Below are 23,092 nucleotides of genomic sequence, written 5' to 3' on the forward strand. Positions count from 1 at the left end.
TGTATTTTAGTTAGAGACAGGGTCTCACTGAGTTTCTTAATGCTTCACTTTTGCTGAGGCTGGCTTTGAACTCTCAATCCTCTTACCTTAGCCTCCTGAGCTGCTGGGGATTACAGGTGTGCACCACCATGCCCGGCTCCCCTCTCAATCTTGATTAATTTGCTAGAGTGGTTTACCAAACTCAGGGAAACATTTTACTTATATTTACCAGTTTATTATAAAGACTGTTACAAAAGATACAAATGGAAACATGCACAGGTCAAGGTATATGAGAAGAGCAGCCAAGCTTCCATACTCTCTCCAGGTGTGCCACTCTCAAGGAACCTCCCCATGTTCTGCCATCTGGAAACTACAGATCCTGTCCCCTTGGGTTTTTATGGCATCTTCATTACATAGGTATGATTAATTAATTTATTGACCATTGGTGATCAACTGAACCTTCAGCCCCTGTCCCTTCCTTGAAGGTTGGGGTATAGGGCTGAAAGTCACGCTTATCACCTTGAAGATTCCAAGAATTTTAGAAGCTGTATACCAGGACATAAAACAGAGACCTATGTTTTATTTTTCATAATATCACATGTATATTTTCTGATAGACTAATCCCCCAGTGGTTTTGTGTCCTTGGAAGAAATACAACTACAATTTATGTGAACCTGAAATTAGTATTAAATCTCTTACATTTATTTTTACAAAACCCAAAAAACAAGATAACTCATCTGTGTTTGAATATGCTTACAACCTGCCTGTAGCTGAGTGTGTAGCATGTGAACTCAGGGATTCATTTCACTGTTCCCTTCCTCACAGGTGCCCCTGATCCCACAGCTGGGGCCAGCATTGATGATGAGAACTGTTGGCACTTGGATGAAGAACAGGTGAAAGAACAAGTTAAGCTCTTTCTTTCCCAGGGTGGTTACTATGGCTCTGGAAAGCAGCTCAACTCTATGTTTGCCAAGGTAAGATATGAAAAGGCTTATTTGTTTTAAACTTTTAAGTAAACTTGGCTCACTATACTTCTGTCTTCATGCATTAAATCTGGCTCACTTGACTTAGCTCTGCTGACTGCCTGAAACCTAGTGGGAGGGGTTAAGCAGAACAGCCCTAAGCAGGCCACATCCAGGGAGCCCTGCTACCTTACCCTGGTAGTCCTGTTTCTTTTTTCTAAATGAGCTAGCATTGCTGGGGGCGTTTATGTGGAAACCATCTTCTCTCTGCTTTGAACCTAAGGTTGCTAGATGAACCCTCAAAGACTAGTTTCAACAGTATCCATGAAAGTCAGTATTTTGAAACTGGGGGCCCTCACAACCAGCTTGCTTTCTTCTTTTTTCCCCCTTAATACCTTTAGTGAAATGTAACCCATATACCATACAATTCATCCATTTAAAATACACAGTTCAATAGTTTTTGGTATATTCACAGATACATGCAGCTATCATCAAAATCAGCATTTTCATCATCTCAAAAGAAACCTCATACCCTTGCCCATCTCACTCTTATCCTCCATATCCCTTTATTCCTGCCTTTGGCAACCTCTGATCTACTTTTTTCTCTAGGTTTCCCTATTCTGGACTTTCATATGAATAGAATCATATTACATATAGTATTTTGTGACTGGCTTCTTAGCCTAGTTTTTTTCTAGGTTAATCTGTGTTTTAGCATGAACCAGTACTTTATTCCTTTTTTATGACTGAATGATAGTCCATGGTATGGATACTCTACGTTTTCTTTATCCTTTTGCCTGTAGATAAATGGATGTGGACATTTGGATTGTTTTTACCTTTTGGCTATTACAAATAATGCTTCTATAAAGATTGTTGTACAAGTTCCCTTGTGGACCATTTTTCTAAGGTGGTTGCATAATTTTATAGTCTTACCAATAATACATGTGGTTCTTATTTCTCTATATTTTGGCCAGCCCTTGTTTTCTGACTTTTTGATTCTAACCATCCTAGTGGATGTGGCATGGTATCTCATTATAACAAGCTTTCTTGGCACATGCAGAGACCTTGCTGATAGGCCTTGCTTCTTTCTGGCTCTTTGGATATGTTGTGCTCAAATACATCACCTTACCTACTCCCCTTCCTTCTTTCCTACCCTTTTATTCTCTGTATTCACCATCTCTTGCCCTTCCTTATGTGACAGGTTCGAGAGATGTTGCGGATGAGAGATTCTAATGGAGCCAGGATGCTGACACTTATAACTGAGCAGTTTATGGCTGACCCACGACTCACACTTTGGAGGCAGCAAGGAACAAGCATGACAGACAAGTGCAGGCAACTCTGGGATGAATTAGGTAAGTCTCCATCTCTCAGAGAAGTGTTATGTCCAACAAGCTCACCCTCTGGCGACATTAGTGATCATTGGCTATCAATTATTGCATAGGTCTTGCTAAGTCTAACTGGTGGAATATTTAAGTTCTACAGCAACAAACCAGAGTAACTCTGAACTTACAATTTTGCTTCTACAGCATTGCTATTGACATTAGCTTTCTGTTCCATATAATACCCACATAAAAGCCCTTGCTGAAAGAACACCTCTTCTCTTAGATTTTGTTGTATAGCACTAGCCTAGTTTTCCAAGTATTTGTCAACCTCACCCTTGCTGCTTTCTCTGAATCTACTCTTCTGTATCACTCATGGCCAGAACTTGTATATATAAGACAGTTTCCAAGACTTAGACTTGGACTATTACTGTTCTTTCTCCATACTCCCTTAAGAATTTTTTTTTTTTAAATATCATGACTTCAGAGCTTACTTGTAGATCTCAACCTTATCTTCTTTCCATGGTAAGAGGCTACCTACTTGCCATTTGGGAATTCCAAATTAACTTGGGACTTCTATAAAAATAGGTTCCCATGTCAGCATTGACCCCAATGCTTACTCTACCAAATTTATTGTCAGGCACTCATTTTTCTTTAATTCCCTGCATCCAGACTCCAACTTCATTTGATTTCTTAACCTTTAAACGCATTTAGTGTCCATTCTCACTTTTTATTCCCCATCACCACTAGTCTGGTAGAGGACATTAGAACTTTTAAATTAGATTTGAACTGTGGCCTCTTTGTTCTCGGTCTCCCTAATGAAGGACGTCCCTTTGGTCATCATTTATCTTTTTCATTTCCCTGCTCCAAGGCCAGTTTTGCAATGCTAATACGTTACTCCTCTCCCTATTGGCGGAATCTTCCATACCCTGAACTCATCACTCAACTGTAGCCCCATTTGGGAGTTATATTGAGAAAGTTCTCATATGGTATATTCTAAAGTTCTAATACAGCTCCTCCATATGTCCCCTGCCCCAGAAAACAAACTTCACACTCATACAAAATGTCACAAGAAATTACTACAGCCAACTTGTGATTTTAGTGAGTTCTAGAATGAAGCCTATGTTGATAGTCTAGCTCTGAAAATGTCAGGGGTTATGGCTTAATGACTTTGGTACTATTCTTGGTTGTTTGGGGGCTGGTAAACCTGGGTTTTCAGAGTGAGTGGTTAGGCTTTTTTTGAAAAATATTTTTTTAGTTGTCAATGAATCTTTTATTTAACTTGTTTATATGTGCTGCTGAGTGTTGAACCCAGGGCCTCACACATGTGAGGCAAGTACTGTACCACTGAGCCACAACTCCATCCCTGGTGAGGCTTTTTTATACAACCTAGAGTAGTAATGGCTTTGCAGTTCTTATTAATAACAAATAGGGGAGGGAAAAGGGAGGATCATGAACTGAAATCAATTTTCATGCATGTATGAGTTTTTTGGGATGGACCCAAACTATAACCATAAAGCTCTAATAAAAAATAATAAATAGGTACATTATTGTTATGTGCTAGTCTCTGTGTTCAGTACTATACTTTATTTGTTCAATTCTCATAATAACTTTATGAGGTATTTGTATATTTATTGCAAAGAAACAAACAGATCTGATTACTGCTTCATACAGAATAAAATAAGGAATTATAGATAAAGTCTATCTGCTGTGACATAGTCACACTTTTTGGAGTTTAAGAATGTTACACTATTACAACACTGTTACAACAGTCTATAACTGTTGGTCAACCAGTTGTATCCAGAGTTATAGGACTCTATGACACAAAGCATGGAAAGTTAGAAACTGCTTCTAAACTATTCCCTTGAAAGGTATTGTAGACATGAAATTCCTTCCAGGGTAAGATATTTCTAGATAAGAAATCTGAGCTCAAAAAATTTAAGTATTTTCTTCAGGGTCACACACCATGAGTGGTGGTTCTAACACTGGCCTGCTACGCCTGACTCTTAAGTCAAACATTCCTGTGTTCTATCTTATGTTCTTTGTTTGTTGCTTGAGAATTTGAAATTAGCCTTCTTCAGAGAGTTTCATCTGAGTCCTGAATGTCGTAGAGTAATTTCTGTGCCAGTCATGGGACTGTGATGTGGATTTGGGCTTGGCCTTTGGGACAAAAGTAGGTGTGAGGAAGTAAGCAGAACTGTTTCACAGGGTTTTTAAAGCTCTTATTATATACTTGTGTTCACTATGAATAATTCTCATTTCTGACATTTTCATATATAAGAAAATATTCATAAGGCCTGTTCACCTGTGGAGGGTCTAGGCAGGGGTGTAGGAACTACCAGTATAATAAAATAAGCTCACTATTTTTAGTTCCTGAGTTAGAGAAAATAGAAGCAATCAGAAATGATGATTCCTCACCTTCCCACCTACAAATCTATTTACCCATCCATGTCTGTACCCATATGCTTGACCTTCCCTTCTTTTAAAATCCAGTGTATATGTTGCCATGTAAAACCAATCCTTATTTTTTTGCTCTGGATTCCATCCTATCTCCTTTTCTCAAGAACTTTGCTCCTGTAGTTTTCTCCTTTCTCTAACATTATTAATTTCTCTTACTGTCTTTCTCTCTCTTACTTCTCTCACCCCCCCTCTCTCTCACACACACACACACATGCATGCAAATCATTCCTATCAATGTGCGATTATGCTCTGATATCTTGAATCTCAAATTTAATAAACAGTTTCTTTGATGTTCCAGCCAACCTCTTCAACTCCTACCCCATTTCTCATCTTCTTTTCAAAGTAATATTCTAAAAAAAGTTATCTGTGGTCACTGTTTCCATTTGCTTACCTCCATTTTCCCTTGAGCAACTCCAGTTGGGTTTCCATTGTCATTGCAGTCACTCTACTAAAATCACTCTTGTCAGAATCACCAGTGACTTTCATATTGCTAGATACAATCATCAATTCTCAGTTCTCATCTTATTTGACCACTTAGCAGTTTTCAATAAAATTAACCATTCTCTTCTTGAAACTTATTCTTTTATTGGTTTCTATACCTATACACTCTCTTGGTTTTCTTCCTATATTCCTGACTGCTTTTTCCGCAGTCCCATATGCAGCCTCCTCTACCTTCCCCCAGTGCTTCTAAATACTGAGTATCCCACAGTGCCTACATTTTCTACCTAAATTATTACATTGATTTCCATGGTTTTAAATGTATCCAGTTGAAGGCAAGTAACAAATTTATGTATGTAAGGGTTTGGGGTATAGCTTAGTGGTAGAGTGCTTGCCTAGCATGCCCAAGGACTTGGTTTCTATCCCCCAATACCCCAAAGGAACAAAAACAAATTTATATCTCTAGCCTTGACCCGTTCCCCTGTGTCTAACTGCCTATCACTTCTAAGAAACATCTTAAACTTAATATAGCCATCACAGAACTCTTAATTTCACTGCCAAACCTGATTTTCCCTTTATTGTCCCCATTCAGTACACAGTATCAGAAGTATCTAGTGACTTTTTTTTTTTTTTGCAGGGGTTGGGGGGTTACCAGGGATTGAACTCAGAGGCCCTTAACCACTGAACCACATCCCCACCCTTTTTTGTTTGTTTTTGTTTTGTTTTATTTTAAGACAGGGGCTTGATAAATTGCTGAGACTGGGCTTGAATTTGTAATCCTCCTGACTCAGCCTCCCAAGTCACTGGGATTACAGGTGTGTGCCACCATGCTCAGCTGTATCTAGTTACATAAGAAGAGAATGTAAGAGTCATCCTTGGTTCCCCATTTTCTGCCTTCTGTATCCAAACCAAGACTTGTTGATCCTTAAGAGTTGGAATACTGAACAAAATAATCTATATAAAGTGCTTAAAATAATAGCTAGCTGATAAAAAGAAATAGAAGATTGCTATTCTTATTATATATAATATATAATAATTATGTATATTTAAACTTCCATAATAGATACATTTGCTTAGAATTTTCGACACTTTTTTTTAAGTTGTAGGAAAAACATACTTTTGGATACTGATAACACAGTATTATGAATGCTGTTAAATATAGGCAACTGTAGGATTTTTCTTGCTTTGGTCTTTAGCGATGTGACAGTTTCTGAGTGTTTTTGAAAAATTATAAGGACCTACTTAATAAGACAGAAAGCTCATTTTAAATTTATAGGTGAAACTACTTAAACTTACTTTCTAGGGCTTCTCAATATCTGAATGATGAGGAAATAGGAACTCCTACATGACTGTAGCATCAATACTGTTTCTTTACCTCTTAAACCTCTTTCACCTTACCCAGTCTGTTTTCCATTCCTATTATCTTAATGATTTTGCCATTTTTAGATCACTGTCTTTCAAGTAGTCAAATAGAGTGGCCTCATTTTGGTCTTGATTTCCTTGTGTGAAGATTAAATGTGAAAATCCTTTCCTTCACTATAAATGAAAAGCACTTCTTAAACTATAAAATAAATTCTACTACTATTATAATCAATCACCTTCTGATCCATTTTTGTAATTATTACATAGTATTTTTTCTTTTTCATGGCACATTTTACAAATGGAGTTGAACCAATAAATAAACTTTCATTTTCAGTTAGTATCTGAAACTGAGGCTAAGATGGCCTTTTTAAGCATTCCTGTTTGATTTTTGAGAAGCTTTGAAATACTGTTTGAATGTACCTCTATCCATGGAGCATGTAACTCCATCCCAAAAGATGTTTAATTAAGAAGCACTTCATGTTATTGCTAACTTGAGATTGAGAAGTTATCTGGCATAGCCTCATAACCAGCCTTGAAGAAAGAAGCAGTTTTTCTTTAAAAAGAGGGTGATATGGTCAAAGAAACAGTATCACTGGTTATATGAAACATGTGATACTCTGCTCCAGTAACAGAAAATTGAAGGAAGTAATGGTTTTAAGGCATCACATGTTGATCAGCAGTTTCAGAACCTAAGTCCCAAATAAATCATTTTCCTTGAAAATAGGAACTACTAAAATTCTACTCTGTACCAGGTTACATACTGGACCCTTGGTAAATGTTATCCCATTTAATTGCAAAAATACTGTCCCTACCAATTAGGTATTTTTGTGTTACTGATTTTACAGTTGAGGGATTTAAAGGTCAGAAAGTCCAACCAGTCAATGTATGGAACTTTTTCTGACCTTCCTTCCAATCCTTGTCTTTGTCCTAAATTCCTTTCCTTCGTGCTGCTATTATACCCTGAACATATCTTTATATTAACACATGTATCTGAATGGTTTTGCATTTATTTATCAGTCTCTCTCACTAAACAGCTTTTCAAGGGTAGGAACAATGCCTTCTTCACCAGTATAGGACTTCGGTGAATAGAAGGCTCTCAAAATATTTGTTAGACTGCAAGTTTTAGCTAAGTGTTCAATTCTAAATCTGTCTTGTTCATCATCAGAGGCCCACAGATCCAGATATCCAGTTGGCTACTCTGCTTTAAGGAAACTTGGAGATGGAAAAATAAGACAGTTTGAAAATCATATCAAGTTTTTTTTTTTTTTTTTTTAATTGAGAAAAGTGTTGCTTGGTTGCTTTAGTTTGTTTTGGTGTTGGGGACCTTCTTGGTCTTCTTATACTGTACCATAATTAGTCATCAGTGTATTTAAGATAACCAAGGCATGAGTGGTAAAAGGCTAATATTTTGTCACTTCATTAAAGCACATGCTGAGTACATACTCTACACTGAGCCACACCTGCAGCCACTGTGGCTTTGGAACTTTCTCTACCACCCTAAATGAAACTGAAACAGTAAGGGTTACACATACGTCAAAGGAGAGGTATCAAACATGTGGATTGCTTTCTTTTCTAGGGGCTTTATGGGTGTGCATAATTTAAATCCACACTGCAAACTGGAGGAAAAATCCTGTTGGCTGCAGCAACTGCAGAAGTGGAGTGACCTTGATGTCTGTCCCCTAGAGGATGGGAACTATGGGCATGAACTTCCCAACATCACCAATGCACTTCCCCAGAATGTCAATCACAGCCAGGTGAGTTGAGTATCCTTTTAGTTTTTTTGTGCTTAGAACTTGAAAAGGTAAGAGGGTAAAATCCAAGAACAGTTGTAGCTGGACAGCCTCTTAGTTGTCCACATTACCAAACTAAATATGAAAAGTCTGTCTTTTTATTCATTTTAAATCTTAAATAAGGGTAAGCCTTTGTCTTTGACATTGGGTATGTTATCCTTTCCATATCTAGAGAATCCTTACATATTGCCCAGCACAAGGTCCTAAAACCCTCGTCATGATTCCTCTCTACCCTTCAGGTTCTTTATGTCTCTTGGATCTTGGCCTTCGTTTGTGGTTGATTGTAACCCAGAAGACGTTTTGAAAAGTGGAAAAAGTGACCATTTCTTACTCTGTTCTTGTTCTCTGTTTTCCTCAAATTTTTATATAGCTGATATTTGGGGGTTGGGGGTTATCCTCCAAGTTGCCAGGACTCCTGCCCCATTTTAAGACAATCCAGCACAGTGATACTAATACCATCTGTCTTATGAACCCATTGTCCTAAAGATGTTACTTGGTATCAATGTTCACATCAATGTTATTTTACCCAACTCAGACTATTGATACTGACAACTGATTGCTTTTTTAATTCATTGAGAATCTTTATTGGTAAGAGATTTTATTAGATACTGATTTTGTAATTGCTACCTTTCTTTAAGTAATTGCTATTGATATTTTTAATCTTAAGGAGGAAACCACTTAAATTATTGTTTTGCTTGGTCTTCTTCTGTTATACCATAATTAGTTGTCAATGTATTTAAAGAACTAAGGTAATAAGTTGTGAAGAGACTATAATCTTATCACTTTATTAAACCTACTGGTACCTAGCACTCTTCTAGCCTGCACAACACAGGAAGCCACCATTTTAATATTGACCCTGGATAGAATAGAGAAGGTCAAATGCATACAAACGCATGCCTCAGTCTGGCAGTTTCTTCCTTGTTATAAATATTGGTTCTTCATTGTTACTGGCTCTTCTTTGAGGATGTTGCTTCCTCTGCTTTCTTCTCAAGTTGTGACTGGTATCTGTCTCTCATATCCCATTACCAGTGGAGCTGGAGAAGTAGAAAGCACCCTATTCACTTTTTTGCCATTTCTCCATCATTATCCTTCCCATCTTCCTAAAATACCTCCTAATTTTAAATTGTATGACATTAAACTAGACAATCTGCTACTCCTACCCTCTTGTTTTTGTCATCTTTAGACTTCTGCATCAATACCGCTCATTCTTTGAAGGTTTTTTTTTCTTTGAAGATTTTTTTAAACCATTGACTTACTAATACTACTTTCTGTCACTAATCCTGTCATGATTCTTGGTGATTTCAGTAGCCACAGAGATGATCCTTCCAGTACTGTAGTCTCTCAGTTCTTTGATTCCCCGTTTTTCAGTTCTCTCATCTTCTACCATGATTTAACCATCCAATCCCAAAGTCATGCCCTAAACTTTGTAATTACCAATAACTACACCCTCTTAAACATCTCCAGTTATTATCACCAGTCTTTCTTGCTTATTTTCTTTAATATCCCAATTCCAGTAATTATTTGACCTGCTAGAAATTTTGATCTTCCCATATTTTCACTGTCTTGATAGCCTCATTGTCCTTCTTATCCAGGTAAATTCCTTGGTACATCATTACAATTGCTCTCTAGTGTACACACTGAGCTCCCTCTTTCCCTTATTAGACTCATGTAGCAAATCTCTAAACTTTGTTCATTCCATTTCCCTTATTTCTTGATACTCACACCTACACAACTTGCCATGGCTAGAGAGAAAACAATCATGATACTGGTCTTATTTTAAATTTATGACCACAAATTTCAAGTTAATGTTTTCTGGACATCTGCTACATTTTCCTAGCCTATACCAGTTCACTCTTCTAAACTACTGTATCATATCATCTTTTTCCTAAAACTTTCTATACTTCCTCCTCTTCCTGCTTTCAGCTGAGTTTTGCTTCCTGATCACTGACATTAGAGAAGCAATCAGAAGTTTCCAAAACTCCATTACCACCTCTGTGGTGTTGGTTCAAAAGAGTTACTGACCTAATGAGTCAAAGAAATCAGTATTGGCCCATCTCCTCTGCCTCTTGCCTTGTTCTTTGTACTTCTGCCCAAGTCCAAGCCCTCCACTTCTTCCCAAAGTCCTATTCTTTTCCTTTTATCCAAAATAATGCTGTAGGAATTAGCTCCTATCTCTCCTGCATCACAAATTTTACCCTCCTTATGGATCAATCCTATAAGTAGCAAGCACATTATTCTATGTCCCATTCTTAAACAAACCAAAACTTTCTTGCTTCTCCACATGCCTCTCTGGCTATCAACCTATTTCTCTGAGGTGGTAGAATTAAGAAAAAGTGTTCAGAATAACAGTATATACTTACTATTTCCTTTTCCTCTCCTCTGATTCTTTGAATTCACTCCAGTCAGGTTTTCATTCCCACCACTACTGAACAGCTCTTGTACTGGTCACTACAGCTAACTTCTGCTAAACCTAGTGATTGTCAGTCATAATCTTTATTTTTAGGCATCACAAGATTTATTGTTAAAACTTCTAAATTAGTTGAGGTAATTGCATGAGTTTTTGTTCTTTGCTAACAAAACAGTCAAATTAACTTAAATTTGAGGTATTTACATATGGTAGTAAAATATCTCTTCACATTCATCAAGAAATTATAAACCCACAATTTCTGAAACCTGTGGTCTTAATTACCCTAAACATTGTTCTTTTTTTTTAAGTCAGTCATAATCTTCATTGACCTTTTAGCAGTGTTTGAACTGCTAAAGAACTGACCATTCTTTCCATAAAACATCTTTGTCATGTCATTTCTAAGACATCAGTCTCTCTTGGTTTCCCTTACTTCATTGTCCCCTTCTTCTAAATCTGAAGTGTCTCTTCCACTCCTTCCAAACCTAAAATGCTGTAGTGCTCAGGGCTCAGTCATTACATCACTTCTCTTTCTATATTAAATTGTTGATTGCATTGTTTGAATAATCATCTATATATGCTAACAACTCCCAAATGCATATCTTCTGTTCTGCCTAGACCTTTCCTCTCAATTCTAGTCTTGTATTTTCAACTGCTTTTTTGATATATCTGCTTATATATTAATAGGCATCTCAGTGGATTCCTTTCCCCATAAACCATACCCAAATCTGCTTCTCCTGTAGTCTTCCCTGTCTCCATATATGGCATCTTTATCTGAAAAATCTTGGTGTCATTCTTGATTTTTCTTTGTCTTTCACGCTAAATCTAATCTGTGAGCAAATTTCATTGCATTTGCCTTCAGAATATATCCATAATTCAACTGCTTACCATTTCTACTACTGGTTACTCTGAACCAGTATCATCATCTCTCATAAATAATTGTAGCAACTGCCCATACAGCTTGTTCATTCCATCCCAACTACACTGGCTTCCTTTACTGTTCTCAAACACTCCAAATATATTCCCACATCAGGACTTAGTACTTTCTGGGTCTTCCACGTAGAATGTTTTCCCCTCAGTGTCACTAAGGCTGGCCCCTTGTTCCTGCAGATCTTTATTCAAATGTGTTCCTTTTTTTTTTTTTTTTTAAGATGGCATCTTTCTATGCTCCTGGGCCCAAATGAATCTCCTCCCTCAGCCTTTCAAGTGCCTGGGACTACAGGCACAGAACAGTGTACCTGGCTGTTCATATGCTATTTTATATTCTATATAAAACAAAAACCCCACTTAACATCAACTTGCCTTTTTAGTCTTTTCCATAGTACTTCTAACCAGATAATGTATCTGAGATTCTGTATATTTGAACTATCTCTCTCCATTTGGATGTAAAGTTCTTTAAATATAAGGACTTTGTATATCCTCAGCACCTAGAAAAGTACTACTATAATTTAGGTATATATTATATTCTAATTTAATGAATTGTAAGACATACTGGGAGCCCAGTCCCCATTGTTAGCTGAGCACATCCCTAGCAAATTCTCAATTCAGCAGGAGGGAGGTTAGACTTCAGCCAGCAGAAGAGTTAGTGTGCTTCCATGGAGGGACTGAACAAGAAGCAATTTCAATAAATACTATCAGAGCTACTCTGATGATAATGCCCTTTAATCATCTGAGCCCATACCCAGTAGGATATATTAAATTCTAAAGAGATGAGCAGATTCCAAGGCCTTTTCCTATGTGGATGAATATGTTAGTTTCTTTCATGTTCAATCTGAATCTTCTGACTTTCCCACACAATTTTTTTTGTACAGAATCAGTAGATGTACTCCTAATTTGGGTATCTCTGGAAATATTTGTGTAGTTCAGGTCTTGATCCCAAATAGTTTTAACTGCTCTTAATCTGGCAAACATTATCTAAATTATCCCTTTTTAAAAATTTTTTTAAATGTCATTTCCCCGAGTCCCCCTAAGTCGATAGTTTATGACAACATATCTGCCGTTTGATTCACCTGCATACTACCCTTAAGAAATGAGCTTACTTTATCTATAGAATTTATTTTCCTGGAGCACTCTTCCTAAAAAGAGAGGACATGGTAAGATTACAATGAGAAAACAAGTTATTCTTTTGCCAGCATCAGCTTTTCTTATAGGGAATAAGATTATAAGTCTGTAGATATTAGTGTGATATTTTAAAGTACCAGCATATATAGGACTTTAGCTCATTTTCAGCTTTTAATATGAATTCCATGGAAGCCCTTAGTCTGCTAAGGGTCATGCTGCAAATGAAGCAAATTATGGATTAGTCAGGGAAATTACCTGGCTGCTTCTCTCTACCATTGACCTCTATAGAAACAATTTGCATCCTTGTGATTGAGTAACTGAACATCACTGCCTCTCCTAGCTTTCGTGTACCTCTGAGTCCCAGTAGAAATTTGTTTTCTGTGAAAGGAGGAAGGCAACGATAGATCTTTGTAAAAGGTTCTTCTGATAGGGAGCACAGACATACTAACGATTATCCAGGAAGGAAGCAGCACAACAAATATCCAGATTGTGGAGTGGTTGTTTTCATTGCCCTTAGACAGTTCTTCTGCCCAACCTCCCACCTTGATGAAGATCCAGGGATTAGAACTTCAGATTATCCAACATTGTGCTGCTGCACTTTTTTCTTTTCCCAGACTCCTTATCCAGACCAAGACGAACAGTGTTCACTAGAGCCATTGAAGGCCGTGAGTTACATTGGCAAGACAGCCACCTACAGCGAATTATCAGCAGTGATATATATACAGCTCCTGCCTGCCAGCGAGAAAGTGAGCGACTACTCTTTAATTCCCATGGCCAGCCCCTGTGGCTTGGTAAGTCCAGCCATCATCTACTCCAAGAATTTCAGAGTCCAACCTCACCTCATATGAGGCCCAAATTAGCCATCTGTGTAAATACCGGCAAAACCAACTACAATTTGGACAGTCTTCATACATCTCTTTTGGGACCTTTATTAGAGAGATTTGGGATATTTATTTGAAGCCATTGTATATGTGCTTAGTTGAGGTACAGTAATTTCAAATAGGATTTGTATCCTATCCTCTAAACTTTGGGAGGATAAAGGAGTTAATATATTTCAAAGAGTGTAACAAAGCATTAGACATCAATTTACAGGCTTTCTCAGACAGTGGTTATTGAGTAACATAATATTCTACTCTGAAATTATATATTTTGCTTAAAAACACCAAATTTCCTGGGTGTGGTGGCACATCAGTTCAGGAGGCTGAGGCAGGAGGATTGTGAGTTCAAAGCCAGCCTCAGCAACTTAGCAAGACTCTGTCTCAAAAGATAAAAAGGCTGAGGATGGGGCTCAGTGGTTAAGCACCACTGGATTCAATCCCTGGTACAAAAAAAAAAAAAAAAGGAAACACAAAACACCAAGTTTGAAACTTAAATTACCCTGTGCTGGCAACTAGGACACAATCTTCATTTGTCATCAAGCTGTCTTCCTTTCTTCTTTCCCACCTTCTTACCTACCTTCATAACATTATAGAACTGTTCCATCTGAATTTAAACCTTTCTCTGAAATAGTATTCTTATTATCAATCAGTCTGTCCTTGACTTTATTACAGAATACCCATTCCAAAATAAACATTCTTTTTAAAAATATTCATTTTTTGAATCTTAAAATAATCACATAGATTTTCATTGTTTTACCCAATTCCCTCCTCCATCCATTACCCCATAAAAGCTCTAATTGAATCTACATTTCCCTGTTTAAAAAAAAAAACCCTTGGCCAAACTCCCTGTGGGTTACCACCTAAAATTACCTCTGATCATCTTTCCTCTTCTCTCCAGTATTTCTAAAACATAAACCTAACAAGCATGTGAAAAATATACACTTCATTAATAAACAGATATAAATTACTGCAATTCTAAAGGCAGGCATGGTGGTACATGCCTGTAATCCCAGAGGCTCAGGAGACTGAGGCAGGAGGATAGTAAGTTCAAAGCCAGCCTTAGCAACTTATCGAGGCCCTAAGCAACTCAGTGAGACCCAGGGACTGGGGATGTGGCTCAGTGGTTAATCACCCCTGGGTTCAATCCCCAGTACCAAGATAAAAACAATACTGAGATACCATTTTTAATTGTCAAATGGACAGGAATTTTTAAATAAAGATAATTAGCTTCTGGGGTGTGAGAAATTGCATGAGATAGGTAGGAATTTAAATGTGTATTGCCTCTTTGAAGTAACACCTTGTCAAAAGCCTTTAAAATCTTTTTTTTTTTTTTTTTTTTTGGTACTAGGTTTGAACCCAGGGCCTGATACTTTTCAGGCAAGTCTGTACCACTGAACTATATCCCCTGTCCATTTTAAATTTTATTTTGAGACAGCATCTCTCCAAGTTGTCCATGCTAGCCTCACACTTGTGATCGTCCAGTCTCAGCCTCCTGAGTAGCTGGGATTACTGGTGGATGCCACCATGCCCAGCTCATTTATACCATTTGATCAAGGAATTCCATATTTTGGAATTTATCCTGAGCGGTAATTCAGGATATGCATAAAGCTAAGAGATTCATTAGGCATGGATATAAATAATGCACAGATGGGAAAATTGGAAACAGTCTAAATGTCCAACAATATGGGATTAATTCCGTGGATGCACACATATTCAGTGGAATGGTCTATATATTTACAATGTGCTATTAAGTAAAAAATCCACTTAAGAAACAATTGTAATATCCCATTTAGTGAAAAATTGATAGATTAAATATACATGAAACTGGAATGAGTATTTATCTGATTTTTATTTTATATTTTGTTTATCTGTATTTTAAAATCTGTAATTATTTCTGTAACTTTAATGTTAGTTTTAAAAGAAATGGATAAACGATAAAGCTTGTTATAATCACTTACCCATTTATAAGCCTTCAATAATCTTCCATTATCACTAAGGTGAATCTAGACTCTTCCTAATGATGGTCAAACCCCTTTTAATTCAGATCTACCTTTCCAGGCTATTTCCAGCCATACAACCTCACGTTAGTTACCCATATATGCCATACTCTGAAGATATTTTGTTACATAGAATACTTTTTCTTATATGCCTTTTCTTATATGTTCCCTTTGCCAAGAATGCCTTCCCTGTTTATCCACCTATTCATGATCTTGATTGTCCTTCAAAGTACAACTGAAATATTTTTTCTACATATATATCCATCATGGGACTACTTCATTAACTGTTTTATAATTAACTGATTATATATCATTTGTGGGCTCTTTGAAGGCAGTGGCCATTTCTTATTCATCTTTGTACTTTCAGCACACTGCCTGGTGTATAGTAGGTCTTTAAGAAATATAGGATTGACAAATGAATCAGACTTTCCCATTGGGCAGTTAGTTCTTACCTCCAGTGGGTTCCTATAATACATGTTCACAAAGAGATACTGTATTTTGTCATCCTGGTTGTGTTGTCTTTTTTTTTGGCGGGGGGTGGCTGCCGGGGATTGAACTCAGGGGCACTCCACTGAACCACTTCCCCAACTCTGTTTTGTATTTTATTTAGAGACAGGGTCACACTGAGTTGCTTGGCACCTCACTTTTGTTGAGTGAGACTGGCTTCGAACTTGTGACCCTCCTGCCCCAGCCTCCAGAGCTGTTGGGATTACAGGTGTGCACCCAACTCATGTATCCCTTTTTACACTGTACCACCATCCTGAAGCTGCAAGGTAGCTCTCTCAAGGTGGCACCTGTGACTCATTCAACTTTTAAAAAAAATATTTTTAGTTATAGATGGACACAATACCTTTATTTTAGTTATTTATTTGTATGTGGTGCTGAAGATGAATCCAGCGCCTCACACCTGCTAGGCAAGTGCTCTACCATTGGGCTATAGTGCCTTATTCAACTTTTTGTATCCTTAAAGATAAAATATATATATATATATAAAATAACAGTTTCAGGTATAAAGTCGATATCAGGTTGAATTTGAGAAACTGAACTGAATACAAACTCCCTTTGTCAAGTATGAATTTTCCTGATTTGATTTTTTTTTTTTTTTTTTTTTGGCATGGCGGATTGAAACTAGGGGTGCTTTACCACTGAGCTGTGTCCCCAGTCCTTTTTATTTTTTACTTTGAAACAGGATCTTACTAAATTGCTGAGGGCCTTGCTAAGGGGCTGAAACTGGCCTTTAATTCAAGGATCCTCCTGCCTCAACCTGTGGAGTTGCTGGGATTACCAGCATGTGCCATCATGCTTGGCATCCTGATTTGAAATTTTAACTAGATCAAAATATTTTCTTTTATCTGGTAGAGCATGTGCCTACAGCTTGTGCTCGGGTTGATGCTTTGCGTTCTCATGGTTATCCAAAGAGGCCCTCAGACTCACGGTGGCCATTATTAATACTCTGAGGTTGCAACAGCAGCGGCAGTTGGAAATCTACAAGCATCAGAAAAAAGGTATGGTGTTTAGGAGTCATCTAACCTCTTTAGGCCTAATGCTAATGAGGATCCTCAGGGAATATGAGAACTAGAACCTAATTTTCATTAAGTATCATGGTGTGGCAGGAGCTACAGAAGTCCAAGAATTCTACTGCTGTGTGAAATGCCTCCCTTTATCTCTATAAATCTCAATTTTCTCAGCAGTAAAGTGGGAACAATGATGCCTGCCTGCTTCCCTCACTCTGCAGGTGAAAGGCCCACTAAGGTCTTGTATGAGAAGACCCTTTCAAAGCTGTAAAGCTGTAACCACATATGAACTACCAGCAAGCAATCTAAATTCACATCACATGGCCTAACAACTGACTGATCAGATTGTGACCAATCCTATCAACCCAAGGCAAGACAATAAATGAAGCTTTTCTGTAACTCCCAGAATGAAACTGATAAGGAGAGCTAAGCAGGGGAAAAGAGCAACATGTATCTATCACTATCTAAAACTTTGAACCTGCTTGTTTCTAGAACTGTTGCAGAGAGGAACCACAACCATCACAAACCTGGAGGGCTGGGTGGGCCACCCCCTGGATCCCATTGGCTGCCTGTTTCTGACTTTGACTGAAGCCTGCCGCCTGAATGATGATGGCTATATGGAAGTGTCAGGTACAAGGGTCAGCCTTAGACAAGCCAGAACTGTCCTTGGCAGCCCTGTCCTCCCTGCCAAACTCTACTCTACTCCTCTCGTATCCTTTTTTTTCAATCTTGTCCAAACTGAGCATTCCTGAGAGGTGTCTATAGGCTTCCTTTCTTTCCCACTTTCCTTTCCCACCCTTTGGTCTGTCCCTGTCTATTTTACCTTGCCAGCTTCCTTGCTTCTCTCATTTCCCTGCCATAAATGGCTAAAGAATGTAGTCCCAGAGCTAGAAGAATTTCAGGAGTCTGAGGCCATAAGTTCAGAGCAGTCTGAAAATGGGAGAGAACATCTACCAAAAAGGTATATCAAGCCAGGCATGGTGGCACAGCCCTGCGTGCTGTCCCAGCTACTTGGAAAGCTGAGGCAGGAGGATCCCTTGAGCCAGGAATTTAAGCTAGTCTGGGCAACATAGTGAGACCCTGTTACAAGAAAAAAAAAAAAAAAAAAAAGTGTATATATCCCTTGCAGTGGAATAATACTCTCTCTGATTTCCTTTAAACATTCTCCCTCATGATATTTTTGTGCCAGTTTTATAAATGAGAAATAGAGGAGAATAGTCTAACAGAATCACAGAGTAGCCAGGACTAGATAGAGACAAACTTTATTCTTCTCTCCTTTCTGGCACCACTGTACTGTTACCTATATCTACTTGAGTGTTTAGCACACTGCATTATAATCTGTTTACAAATTAGTATCTTTTACCAATTTTATCAGTTACTTGAAAAGATAAATTATAACTTAATTGTCTTTGTGATCTTAACACTCAGTGTAGAACCTGCCATTTTAATAGTCTTCTGGAAATACTTATCAGATGAAGGAAAAAAGAAAGAAATCAAGATTTTAGCTTTGGGTTTTGTTTGTTTGTTGTTTTTTTGTTTTGTTTTGTTTTTTGTTTCAATATTGGGAATTAAACCCAGGGGTGCTCTACCACTAAGCTACATCATCAGCCCATTTTATTTTTTCCTTTTGAGACAGGGTCTTAACAAGTTGTGGAAGCTAGCTTGAACTCCTGCATCAGCCTCCCCAATAGCTGGGATTTCAGTCATGTGCCTTTTGTTTTGAAAAGAGATCTCACTATGTGTCATCCAGGCTGGTCTCAAACTCCCAGGCTCAGGTGATCCTTCCACCCCAACCTGCAGAGTGGCGGGAACCACAGGTGCATACCAACACACCTGTCAAAGACTTTGACTTTTAAACCTATACTCTTTTCCTGAGATTGTGAACCCAGTGGTGGAACATATAAAATAATAATAACATAGAATTTGCAAGTGTTACCAAAGTAAAAATTTTAACTGAATACAGATTTTTCTATGTAGAAATAAAAGGATTAGCCCAAACTGTGGTAGGGTTGCCTTTATCTTTCCTCTGATACCCTGTGTACAGAATATCTTTAATCAATTTCATATGCACAGTAACACATAGCTTGAAAACCTGAGGTTGCATTTGGTTTATTTGCTCACTACTATACATACTTAACTCCTTCCATATGTCAGGCCCTGGAGATACGTGGAACAAGTTAGTCTCATCCTTTTAAGGTATTCACACTATAGTAAAAGCGATGGACAATTATGATATTACATAATGTCATAAGATATCAGAAGATAAGTATTCAATTTTATAATTCTCTACTGGCCTGGACAGTTCATATATTATGAAGGAGGTGGAAACCTTTGTGCCTCTGTGTAATCTTTTTTCAGTGCATTTTTATTACTGCTCTGGGGTTCTGATTTAGCTTCTGAAATAACTATTGATCAAGCAGTTTTCCAAAGTGGGAGGGTGTGGGAGGATAGAACAATCTACCACGCCTGTCCTAAAGAACCTGATACCCTGTTACCCTCAGATATGAATGAAAGCAGACTCCCTGTATACCAGCATGTACCTGTGGCTACAGGCTGCCCAAACAGCAGTGAGTCCTACCTGTCATTGGCCCTGGAAGTTGCTCTGATGGGCATGGGTCAACAGAGGGTAATGCCTGAAGGCCTGTATGCCCAGGACAAAGTGTGTCGTAATGAGGAACAACTTCTAAGCCAACTCCAGGAACTGCAGCTGGACGATGAGCTAGTACAAACACTGCGGAAACAGTGCATCTTACTACTAGAAGGTAAGTAGAGAAGGGGATATTGTCACAGTGTCTTTGCCTGTGACCCTGGACACCCCTCCTCTACCTGCACAGGTACAGGAATATTTATGACAATTAAAATGTAATGAAGGGGTCTGGGGGTGTGGTTCAGTTATATAGCGCTTGCCTCACATGTGTGAGGCCCTGAGTTTGATTCTCAGCACCACATAAAGATAAAATAAAGGTATTGTGTCCACCTACAACTAAAAAATATATTTAAAAAAATGTAATGAAGGTTCCCATGACTGGCAAACATGCATGAGACCATGGGACTCTAAAGTCTAGCCTGGTGAATGGAAGCATACAGATAAGTAAAACTATCGGGCTTATCTTCTTCCTGCAGGAGGCCCCTTCAGTGGCCTAGGAGAAGTCATCCACCGAGAGAGTGTTCCCATGCATACCTTTGCCAAGTATTTGTTCTCAGCTTTACTGCCTCATGATCCAGACCTGTCCTATAAATTAGCCTTACGTGCCATGAGGTGGGTAGCCCATTTCCATTCCATTGCCCCTACCAAAGAAGAAGTCTCCAATACTCTGTCTCTTTGTTTATCCTACTTTCTTCTCTTTCCCTCTTTGTTTTGTTGGCCTGCCCACAAATCTGCCTTAAAATGGTTTTGATATTTTCATATGATCTAGGATTCCTATTTGGATTCTGTGTTTGTGACCCACTTCAGTCCCTGGCTATTCTCATGGTAGATTGTCTGAGGAATCCCCTGAGATGCTATGATTTATTAGATATGGAACACACAAGACTTGGATCTCCATATTCTTGATCCATTGAGGTAGCCTGAGAAAGGGTTGGAGCCCTTCCATAACTTACTTGAGTCATGGTTCCCAAGTACATGTCCCCAGAGAAATCTGGGGGAAGTAGAAATAAGTATGTATACTTCAAGACTTGAAAACAGTAAGCTTTGGGGATCTTGCTTCCAAACTAGAATAGAATCCTTGGTTAGGCATGTTGACTTCTGTAAGGGAGCAGAGCATATAGAAGAAGAATACTAATTAGACTGTAAGCCTAAAACAGGAAAGTCTTGGTGTATATTTCTTATGTTTTTTAAAAATAACCCTGTTGCTCTAGGCTGACTTTTCAAGTCTGTGTACAGTGGGGCCTATTCAGCTTGATTTCTACAAGTGCTCAGTCACTTACCTCACATAGAGTATAGACCCACACGTTTGAAAACCTTCAAAACTCTTAGTTTATCCTTCCCTCTTAAACTCCTCCCCAATTAAGAGCAAGCTTCTCTAAGGTGACTCAGATAGGCAAGGTCTAGATGATGACTGATGACTCTTTCTGGTTCTTCTAGGTTACCTGTTCTAGAAAATTCAGCCTCTGCAGGTGACACTTCCCACCCACACCATATGGTGTCTGTGGTGCCCAGCCGTTATCCTCGCTGGTTCACACTTGGACATTTGGAATCACAGCAATGCGAACTAGCCTCCACCATGCTGACTGCTGCCAAAGGTAAGTATAGACCTTAGATACTGGTGTCCCCACGGTGCTTGCCCAGCCATGGCTGTTCAAGGCTTGGCCTACAGTCTCCTGAGGAGACTGTGGACTTCAAAGTGATAGGGATCCTCACTTTTATTGCTAATTAGAAAGGGCATCTGAGTCCAAACTAAAACTTTGCCCTTGTTTATAATTGTAGGACCCTGAGTATATAGAATTAAATTATTTTTAGTTAACATCTAAATATAACCTTCCATATGATAAAGTCAGTTTACTTTCCAAGCCTGAGTTTCAGAATCTATAAAATGGGGATCGTTGTCAATGACCTATCAGCCTCCCAGAGCCATTGGAAGATGTAATGAAATGGTGACCAAGATAGTATCTTACAAATCAGAGTTTGTAATTTTTCCAGTACCCCTGGTCAAAAGGTAGGGAGTCCAGTGTGACACTTAGGCCTTTAAGGTCACATACCACATATGCAGGCATCACTGCAAAGAGAAATGAAAATAATCACCTAGATGAAGAGCTATAATAAAATACCAGCTACTATGGACTGAGTATTTTGTACCAGGAAACTGCATGGGTTTTTGAAGTATTTTTGCTTTGTTTTTATTTTGCTGTTGCTTTTTGAAATGGGGTATTGCTTTGTTGTGTTTTTGAGATGGGTGTCAAGCTGATTCTGAATTCCCAGGCTCAAGCAATCTTTCTGCTTCCACTTTCCCAAGTGCTGGCACGACAGGCATATATTACCACACCCAACTTTTTTTCAAATTAAAAATAACTTTGTTTTATTTTCTTATTGCCAAAAAAATTCATGCGCATTGCAAAAAAGGTAAAAATATATATAAATCAACATACAGATGACCAAAAAACCAGTAGAAGAATCAAAGGATATGAGTCTACATTTCACCCAAAAAGGGATACAAATGATATTTTAAAAAATAAAAGTCCTTGGTCTCACTTGAGATATGCAAATTAAAATTACACAGAGATAACATTTTTCATTAGTCTTATTAGGAAAAAAAATCAAATTTGATGATAAGCAACCATGAGGAAAGTAGGTAGCCTGACATGAATTAGATTCCTAGCAGGATAAAGAGGATGACTGCTGAACCAAGGAACTCAGTGAACCTCAAGCATAAGACACATGCAGAAAACTATACCCAGCACATAATGATCAAATTGTTTAAAACCAGTAGTAAAAAAAAAGAAAATATTACTTAAAAGCAACTGGAGTTAAATTAAAAAACAAAAAGACATACCACAAAGGACAGAAGACAAGTATAACAGCAAATGTCTCATTAAAAAGTAATGTAAACCAGAAGACAGTCGAGAAAAAAATATCTTTAAAAGTACTTAAAAACTGGGTGCTGTGGTGCAAGCCTGTAATCCCAGCGGCTTGGGAGGCTGAGACACAAGGATCACAAGTTCAAAGCTAACTTCAGCAAAAGTGAGGTACTAAGCAATTCATTGAGACCCTGTCTCTAAATAAAATACAAAATAGGGCTTGGGATGTGGCTAAGTGGTCGAGTGCCCCTGAGTTCAATCCCCAGTACCCCCCCCCAAATAAAATAAAATAAAATAAAAAATGAAATAAGACAGGTGCTGTGGCAGATGCCTGTAATCCCAGCAATTTAGAAGGCTGAAGCAGAAGGATTTCAAAGCTAACCTGGGCAACTTTATGAAACATTTCTCAAAATAAAA

The 23,092-nt window shown here is 38.1% G+C and overlaps 1 protein-coding gene across 1 annotated transcript in view; it reads left to right on the forward strand.

The window, feature by feature from the left end:
• The window catches only part of Zswim5 (zinc finger SWIM-type containing 5), a 170,844-nt gene that overhangs the window by 125,655 nt on the left and 22,097 nt on the right, over positions 1–23,092 (forward strand). The window contains 11 exon segments of the mRNA XM_047542621.1: positions 805–953; positions 2,140–2,290; positions 8,094–8,111; positions 8,114–8,267; positions 13,382–13,563; positions 17,007–17,060; positions 17,063–17,152; positions 17,654–17,791; positions 19,663–19,923; positions 20,285–20,420; positions 21,246–21,403. Coding sequence (XP_047398577.1) covers positions 805–953; positions 2,140–2,290; positions 8,094–8,111; positions 8,114–8,267; positions 13,382–13,563; positions 17,007–17,060; positions 17,063–17,152; positions 17,654–17,791; positions 19,663–19,923; positions 20,285–20,420; positions 21,246–21,403 — 1,491 coding nt within the window.

Source organism: Sciurus carolinensis, chromosome 1 (assembly GCF_902686445.1).
Source record: "Sciurus carolinensis chromosome 1, mSciCar1.2, whole genome shotgun sequence".
In the NCBI taxonomy this organism is placed as follows: Eukaryota; Metazoa; Chordata; class Mammalia; order Rodentia; family Sciuridae; genus Sciurus; species Sciurus carolinensis.